Source organism: Falco rusticolus, chromosome 1 (genome assembly GCF_015220075.1).
Source record: "Falco rusticolus isolate bFalRus1 chromosome 1, bFalRus1.pri, whole genome shotgun sequence".
Lineage (NCBI taxonomy): Eukaryota > Metazoa > Chordata > Aves > Falconiformes > Falconidae > Falco > Falco rusticolus.
In genome coordinates this window covers 115,716,226-115,725,766 of record NC_051187.1, presented here as the reverse complement: position 1 = coordinate 115,725,766, position 9,541 = coordinate 115,716,226, and the positions used below count along the sequence as shown (strand labels likewise).

The 9,541-nt window shown below is 40.6% G+C and overlaps 1 protein-coding gene across 1 annotated transcript in view; it reads right to left on the bottom strand.

Annotated features, from left to right (window-relative positions):
- Window positions 1–325: 325 nt before the first annotated feature.
- Window positions 326–9,541, bottom strand: part of SLC7A11 (solute carrier family 7 member 11) — a 61,984-nt gene continuing 52,768 nt past the window's right edge. The window contains exons 11-12 of the mRNA XM_037397702.1: window positions 7,767–7,944; window positions 326–2,706 (exon numbers count right to left, since the gene is read on the bottom strand). Of these exons, the coding sequence (XP_037253599.1) occupies window positions 2,639–2,706; window positions 7,767–7,944 (246 nt within the window). The 3' untranslated portion in view covers window positions 326–2,638. The remainder of the gene's footprint in view (window positions 2,707–7,766; window positions 7,945–9,541) is intronic.

Genomic DNA, 9,541 nt, shown 5'->3' with positions numbered 1-9,541 from the left:
AGGCCCTAAAAAAAAAAATTACATATAAATTTTATCCTTTGTTCTAGAGTACTTCTTTTATAAGTCTGAAGACAATAATTTTTTAAAAAGGCTTAAAAATAATTTGATGCTTTAAAAAATTTGTGAGGATATGCTTCACATCCAAGTGTAATAGAAGACCTTAATACTGACTTTTATAACACAGTGGAAACCCAGTTACAATACTCTGTGTTGTGATTGTGTGCACTAAAGAAAATAAACCTAAAATCAGGATCCCTATGCATTTTCAAAAAAAATAGGTTTTTATTTTGCAGTTAATTATTTTTTCTTCCTAAAATATACAACCTCACAATCAATGAGTGACAGGATTTCCCTTGGGACAAATTAACCTCTTACACGAGATAAACCTAGTAAACTGTGGTCATTGAATCAGACTTCAGAAACATTTCTAAAGTCCATGATGGGAAAATAAAGCACCATACAGTCATATTTACAGAGCCCATTTATTTCTACAGGTTAACGCTGGCCTACATTTAAGCTTTCAAGTCATGTGGCACAATAGGAGTGAATACGTGGAAGAAATGACACCGAAAACCTGGCATCCACACTATCGATGTTCAGGTGGTTTTGCTTTGGGTTAGCGCTCGTGGGATCCCATGCACTCAGCAACCATCAGCGGACGAGTCCGTTAGGTGTGCTGCTGGAGGGCATCAGGCAGTTTATTTTTATCAGACAGAAATGCAGTTTGCGTGCCCTGAAGATGCTCCATGATGACACAGACCAAACCCCGGAGAACTAGGATGGCAGCAGATGGCTTCAAAAGCAGGATCCTGACCCAAATGTCAATACTAATTAAACACGTGCACTGCCAACACAAAAATCTCTCTCAAAACATTTGCCTAAAAAAGTTTTGAATAACACTTTAAGTTACTGTAAAGAGAAAACATTTAAAGAAAAAAAAGCGTTTCCAAAGTGTTTTCTGTATCTTAAATTACTACTCTTCTACATAATCATTTACTCTCATTTCCCTACTTCTATGAAATTCCACCATAGAAATACAAGAAAGAAAAACATGTACAAATTCAAGACATTTTACTGTACACCCTTAAAACAGTAGTTGTTCTGGATATATACAATAACATATACAATACACAGTCTCCCTTTACTGTAGTGGTCTGGCTACTAGTTGTGCTTTTCTCCCGATTTAGGAAGCTTAATGTTACTTAGTTCCATAAAAGTTTTCATGAAACATATGACTTGCTGATAGCAAACAGCTAAAAAGTAGTGCATTCAATATTTAAGCATTATATTCTTATCATAGTGATAACAAACCTTAATCTTAAGGTTGAGTAGTCTTCAACTAACAATATAAAACTGAATTTCTAAGGATTAAAAAATTTCTTTATCTACAACTATCTTTCAAAAAAAGGGCAAAACTTCAGCTCACATTGGAGCCAAATCTCAGCTCAAACGTCATTCTCAGGATGCATTTCATTTGATTTTATCAGTTTTGCTGGCCTTTCCCTGTTTCTGCCGAGATAAAACTGGGAAGACAACACTGGCATAGCACCGGTTCCTTGGTGTTTCAAAGCACAGTCAATTGATGAGTGTGCTTGAATGAAAAGCCCACAGATTAGGTGCATATCCTACTCAAATCAACAAATCTGTTGTAGCTTGCCTTACACCTTACAAAAAAGCATTGCTCTTATTGCCATGTCATACATATACAGTATTCCCACCAGTGACTATTCTTTATTTCTCCAACTATTTATTTCACCAACAATAATTTAAAACTTTAAAATCAAGTTTGGCTGACTGAAAACTGCAGGTCCATATGCTTCCAGATAGAAAATACTCATACAGCAACGTAGGCTGCATTCAAATGTTTTGACTCATACGATTACTCATCTGCTGTATTGTCAATACATATGTACACAGAGACACTGGTAAAAACAGTGATCATTTCCAGACTGGTAGAAACTTTAACATGTATGAAATTACTGTCTCCAGGCTAAAATCTTCCTGCCCCACTGGCAGAATGATTAATTCTGGGAAGATGGTCCTATTGGCTAGAGTATAACAACTCTGGAATGAAGAAACCTTGAAAATGCCACCACAAAGGTGTAGAAACCGCTGTGCTTCTGCATCAGTCAGTGTGCTGGTGCTCCCAGCAAGCCCGAAGAAGTCGAATCAGGCTGCCAGACGGCGTGACGGGATGAACATTAGTAAGTGAAACTCAGCAGCTTTATCTCACCCTTTGGTGAGAGTTGGGTTCTTCAGAGACAACAAACAGGATACATTCGTCACCATATACCTGACTATTACTTACACATTGCTTAAGCCTATTTTCAGTGACAATGCAACCAAAATCCTAGTTTGACGAACCTACGGTTTGTTAAAATATGACACTGTAATAAAAGAAAGAGATGAGCACTCTCATCGGATAAGTTCTTGCTTTCTACATATAAACCAACCACATTAAAAAAATGTTGCAACATTCTAAAATACAGTTCTGGTAACCGACTCGCTCGGTATCCATCTCATCTGTAACTTGCTCCTCCAGTTTGCAGAACGTTGGGTAGGGGGACAGATCTCCCTTCCCTCTTCCTCAGGTTGAAATGAAACACCAAGCCAAAAGCCCAAAAGCCGTATATGAAGATCATGATTTCTGGTCTTCCTCTGATGGGACAACTTCCAAGAGGATTTGCAGTGTTACAGTTACCTTGTCTGCAAAGATAAAAGCATACACATGGGAAATTTTTGTGGGGATGGAGAAGGCAGAAGCAGCCAGGAAAATTGTCTTAGCTGCTCTGCAGCCTACTTACACATACAGTGTACAGTGGTTATATATACCAGGTGCCAATATCATTTAAATATCTGATTCAAATTTTTCTTTTTTTAATGTTTTCATTGCCTCTGATCTGAGGCTATGCATATACACTAATAATGGAAGAGTACGGAGGTATAAACTTCTTCACTGCAGAGTTGCATGCATTTAAAGGCTATCTTAAAGCCTAATCACTCTGCACGAGTGCTTAGTTTTAACAAAGTTGTAAAGTTGAAATAAAAAGAGTGATCAAACAAGTTCAGCTGTGCCAAGATCTGCCTAAGCAAAAAAGAAAAAATAATGCAAAATGAAGGAAAACAATGATCACAAAGCTTCATAGGTCTAAGAATGTCACACACCCAAAGCAACCTGACGCCGTCTTTTTGTCACTCTGGAATTCTATTTCTGTCTGGTGTTTTTAGCGGTTTTGTTTTGAGGGTGCAGATTCGTAAATGGCAGTTAATTTACATACAGAACAGTAAAATGGCATTCTTTTACCACTCCTTTCATTTGCCATACTTTTTTAGTAACTCATTTTAAACAAGCAGGAGTTGTTGTAAGAGAAAGTTCTGACTGTCCTTGTCTAGCGGGACATGTCAGCATTTACACCAGCGTGAAGTGAGGCGAGTAAAACAGCTCAACTCACAGAAGATATGACCCAAAACCACTTTGTTCCTCTCCTGTGTAAGGCAGACTCTACCATCTTTTGCTCATCTCTCTGGAGGTCACCAGTTCAGTGCAAAGCCAGGTTGCCCTTGGACTATAAACTGATGGGGTCAGAGAGGCCGAGAGTCGACAAAACTGCATTTTCCTCCCATCTCAGTCCTTTACCTGCACTGGGGACTTCAGAGCCGGGCTGAGCATGGCCAGGGTGAATGGCAGGAGGAAAGCCAGCAGCAGGAAGCCTGCAGGGCTTCGCCCCTGCCATCCCACCCCTTCCAGGCTTGAGGCTGAGCAAAGGAAGGAAGAGCAAAATGGACTTTCTGTCAAGCTGAGCTATGGTGTAACAGCTCGTGGAAAAGGGCATGGCAGCAGAGGGAAATCCTGGGCATCTCGAGAGCTGGCTCTGACTTTGATATCCTGTTTGACAAACTGGGCAGAGCTACCTGCAGCAAGACCTTGTCCTCGCTGTGGCAGGAGGCACCTGCCACAGTTTTGCCCTGTGCTGGGATGGAGCTGTGGAGGAGCAATCAGACAATTATGGAGCACTGTGGTGCTTGCTTGGTTTTTTGATTGCATTAGACTCAGGAAAAGATGGCATAAGGAGTAGTTTCCCCCCCAAAAATGTTCCAATCTGTCTCCAGTCATTATCTCTGTATTGTATGCTTTGAGCAGTGCCTAAGTTACAGGACCAATTTCACATTTGTAACAAGGCAACTTAAAGTACTATGACAGTAAAGACAACTTCCCCCCCAAATTTTAACCCTGATTTTCCCCTTCAAGAGCAGAATTCACTGTAAATGGGTCCCAGGGGACAACCTCTATAAGAAACCTAGACCTGGTATCTACATAAGCACCACGTAAAGCTTGGGTGAGGGAAGAACGCAGTAATTTACTGCATATGTATAAGACTGGATATGAAATCTGCAACAGCACAGTGCCAAGATGATTTCCTGCGGATCCCAACATCATAAACTCGACAAAGAGAAGGAAACTGAGCATATAACACTATGTCCTGAGTGAGCAAGTGTCATCCTCTGGTTATTGTAAATAACCCTGAAAGAGACATTTTGCTATAATCTCAGATCTCTTTTCCAGCATGGGCTCAGGCTGTGAAGAAAGCTGGGTTCATCTTTTAAACTCCCCACCGTTCAACCCACTGTAAATTAACAGGTGTTTGAAATGTGAGTCTAGGGTTGGGTTTTCAACTGAGGAAGTCCAAACAGAAGCATTCTTGTGCTGGTGCTGCATCCTTTTACACACTGATCTGCTTTTGTAGGATTTGCTAGGCTTGACTTCTCTCATTTTCACATTAGTTCTACAAAACGCAAGAAAGCAGAGGTTAAATGAAGCCTGTACTAGCTGAAAATTATTTGTCCCAGCACATCTGGCGCTACAGCAAAATTTCTTTGGAAGAATAGAGAACAAAATGTTATTCTCGCTGCAGAATACCACCAGACCCTATGAAAAACGCTGACTGTGAAGCTACCTTTTATTCAGTATGGTAATTTGGGAAGGAGAACGGGCAATGTAAATGCCATTAAGGACAGTCAAAACACACAGAACAAAGACATTCAGCCTCTGAGAGGACTTCTTGGGTCATCCATTCGAGGGCTCTGCTACTGTAACCAGCCTGAAACCCCTTGCGTAAATATACTCATCTTCAGGCTGGGTCTTATCCCACTACTCATTCTGGCAGTTCAACATCCCTCTCTTCTGAGGGAATATTCTGAATATTTAGTCTAATCTTACATGGGGCGGGTCTGTACCCATGTGTTTTTGCACCGTCGCTTCAAGAGCACATGTTCCACACAGGGTTTGTGAGCAGCAGTCACCTCTCATCTCCAAAGTACATCTGGGTTGTTGAACAAGTCAAGTTCCCCAACAAGGTGACTTTGCGAATGGGTGAAGAGAGCCCACCCCTGCCCCCCCTCAGCCCGCTCACGCGCTGAGCGGTGCAGATGAAGCAGCCTGAGAACAGCCTGGTTAGCAGGGTGCTGCGTTCAGACTAGCAGGCTCTGCCTGCCCCTGTCGTACTAACCAAAATGCTTCGTCGAAGTCTGAGGAGACCGTACCTACCACATTCGCTTTGTCTAGAAAAATCAGTTATATTCTCAGAGAAAGTTACCCAGCTAATCTGCAAAAATCTTCCTCCTAAATGACAATGCCATTTTTTCACTTTGTCCCTTACCTCATGTCTGGAATTAGTCTTTCATGCCTATGTACCCCTAATGTATATTGTTTCAAGGTTAGAATATCAAGCTTGCAGCTGCCCAAAGACTTTTCTATATCTCACAGAGGTACCTTAAGTGAATTTATCCTCATCCAATGCCTGTGAAAAATGCTCTCAGGCTATACAACGGAGCTCCCCGCAACACTCACAAAATAATGCCAGTTTAATGACTCCACACAGGAGGTTTATTGTTTCTTCCGAGTCAAAGAAAAAAACCCCAATCTTTTTATTTAACAAGTAAATCTCCACTCTGCTCCACCCCAAAACTGTCAGCATCAGTTTTCTGTCATTACTGTTGTTATTCTGAGAATAATAATTGCAAAGCAAACAAGCTGTTTCACCCACTGACGGGCATTTGCTGATTTGGCCCCTGAGCCAGCGCACCATGTCCATCCATAGGTATTACACAGGCACCAAGCTTGCTTTCTAGGGGAAGTTTGTGTTATCTGAAAAGCTAGAAGATTCACCTTCATTGTCACAGCTGGCAGAAAAAGCGTCACATCTACCCAGTCTACCTTAAAGAGAATATTTTTTCTCTCACCCATGTAATGTAGTTCAACACTGGCATCCTGTGGCCAGAGATTCAAGTAACTGTATTCCAAAACCTCTGAGACTTCACAGAAAATGCTGAAAATCTCCTGAGTTTGATAAGGGAAAATTTCCTAGTCCCTAAATGTCAAGGCTGAGAAATTATAAACAGATGAAAGCCCATCTATTTAACAGAATGTCCTTTTGCATACAACTGTTTTCATTTTCCCGGGAGCTTTCTACTCATTCCCAGGACATTGCAAGTCATTTATAACTTTTTGGATATAAAATTAAGCAGACCAGAGTGTGCCAGCCTTAAACTAACATCTTTTTCTGTAAATACTTTCTGCCCTACTGTTACGGACTTCCCAGCATGAATTGAGAGGAAAATTCATAGATCCTACAACAGATAGGGTATATCTACATAACCTATATTTATATAGAGAAAATACGTCAGAAAGGTTACAGTATAATAACATATATATAAACCCCCCATTCTTCTATTGTGGGCTAATCCTTTTGAATCATCCCTTAAGTCTGAAGCACAGAAGACAATATGCATTTTTGATTCAGAACCTATACAAATAAACTAATTTTAGTTAAAATCTTTCATGGGTTGAGTTTTTCTTTTGCAGCAGAAGAGATTTTCTTTCCATTTTGCTTAATAAATTATCCATCATGCATCGAACATTTTGCCTATGTTCTTGTTTCATGTTTTGAAAATTACCTCCATTTGGGAAAATTATCATGCTGAGTAACAAAAAAAAAAAAAAGAACAATGGGGAGCTGTAATAAATGATACTGACTTCTCTCTAATTGAAATGCTCCAAATGCTTCTGCAAGACATCAGAACTTCCACAGATGCTTTCAAAAATTTTCAGAAATGCTATTGAAATGATTCTCGGTGTATTTCAGGTGTGAAATACTACAGCCAAGTCACACAGAAGTCATTTTCCATGAAGCACGGACACAATTTCCACAGAGGTTTGTCAGGCATGGTATATTTTGCCATCATTTTGTCGGGAGCCACCGCTAAGGACAATATTCCTATGCCAAGCCTGCCTGAGCCTGTCCCATTCCAAATACTGCTCAGTAGTCCACAGACACATGGTCTCAGCAGGAAGCACCAAGCCCATCCTATCATTACAAGTCCGATGTTTAAGTTTCCAAACCGATTCCCCTAGGAGAGTAACACCGTCTCTATTAGCATAGGCCAACAGCCAGCGCAGGGAGATGGGTGATTTAAAAGGAATCAGATGGTTGTAGGGGAGGGAGGGGAGAAGGCGACTGGGGGAGAGGCATCCAGTCATTTAAAGTCAATCACCAGCTGAAGAATAGGCTTGCTGTACATCTCCTTAGTTAGCGGACATTGATTGTAACCGGCAAAGCAACGCTATAGCATGTGCCGAGCAGAACCTTGCATTGTCAACCCCCGCTCGCAGCAGCTGAGAGGATTGATTGGAAGGATTTCACAATACGGGGAGCCCTGAAGAAATTCCCAGAGTCAGCAGAAAGGACAGAAGCCTCACCAGCACTTACCTAGAAGTTTTCTGAACCATTTTGGCTTCTTGTCCCATACAATAAAGAGGTAGTAGGCAGGAACTCCCGTCAGGGTTATTACAAACCCGATCCCAGTATTCACTGGATCAGAGTAAAGTGACAGTGCAACCATGAAGAGGCAGGTGAAGGAAAACAGCGCTGGAATAAAGAGAGGCACCTGAAACATAACCACACAGAGAACCATTACTTTACATTGACCTTGTTATTGAATGACTATGGCATTTAATGTTCCATGAAATGTAAATTGGATAAAACCCAGCAGTACAGGATAGTTCTGGAGAAATATGGGTACCTAGAACATGCACACAAAATGTCAGGGACTGCAGAAACCAATCTAGGCAGAATGCTGTGCAGTGAGTACTATAGAAGTCCTTTAATTATACACTAAAACACTGTGATGGTTTTTGTCCTTTAAAACATAAGGGCTGTAACTAAGTTACATCGCAAAAGCCCTTTCCCTAATCCCCCAGCAGATAAGCAAGCAGCTCTAACTGCAGTAAAGATTTCCTCTTTGATAATTACCTATTAGAAAACATTTTAAAACACAACCAGGAGTTCAAGTCACCTTTTAAAACTATTAAGAACATATTGATTTTTTTCCTAAGGTAAAAATCAAAATCTAGCAGGAAGAGAGCAAATTAAACACCAATTTGACTAGTAATAAAGATACTTGATAGCATTATGCAACTGCAGCTACTGAAAAAGCACTTTCTGACTGTATGACTGATAGCATTATCAATGTCACTGTTGAAAGTACAAAAAATAGCAATATCAAATTAATTCTCTCAATTTCCAAGAACGCTACAATCGCTATGTTAGCACCTCTCTGAAGGAAATGCCTACAGGCATGGCTTGTGAGATGTTCGGTGTAACGGAGAATTGGAGAATTCCCTGGAGATTATTCTCTTCCTTTCATTCCTTGAAGCATTACTGTTCCTCTTTTGTGCACTGTCAAAGCCTTTTTTTTTAATCAAAGCAAAATAGGTTGTGCTGTTGACCTTCTTACTTAGAGATATACCTACAAGAATGCAACAGCACACATTCTTAGCTTTTCACAAAATAGGCTTCTTGGCGATATATAAATAAGGATAGATTCCTCCAATTTTTTCATGATGGACGTTATCTTTCCAAATACACAATGCGACAACTTATTTTGTAAGATGTTATTTAAAATAAGCAGGAAGAATGGCAGAAACAAGGCCAAAGTCGCTACTGTCCAATGGGCCAGACTATTAGCATTTTCTTCCCGGGTTCACAATAACTTTGTCTGCAAATCCATTGCGAGTCATAAATTCACAACTTATTTGCATATCAAATTGGCAATGAAATAAATGTTTAATATTAATGCTTATGCTTGACATGAATGCTGGTGGCAAAATTATTCAGGCTTTTATCAAAGGAGACGTTAGAGGACTGGCTGAAAATCAGGTGGGCACAGGTAACCCCAATATTTGTAGTTCGAACCCTACGTGACTACACGGGACTAGAGGCATTTTCACACAACTTGCATCACGTTGCCTCAATGCAACAGACTGGCAAAACCCAGCAAACGCCATTGCTTTGGCACAGCAGCTTCAGCCCCCCCGCCCCCAGGCACCGGGGAATAGGCAAGAACTGTCATTCAGGAGGGAACACAGAACTTGCAGGAAAACACTCAGAGACCTTTCAGTGCAAAAGGCTATTTTCTATTAACTGTTTTTTCTCAAAAAAGAGGTTGGCTTTCGACAGAAGAAAATGCTGCTTTACTGTCTGAC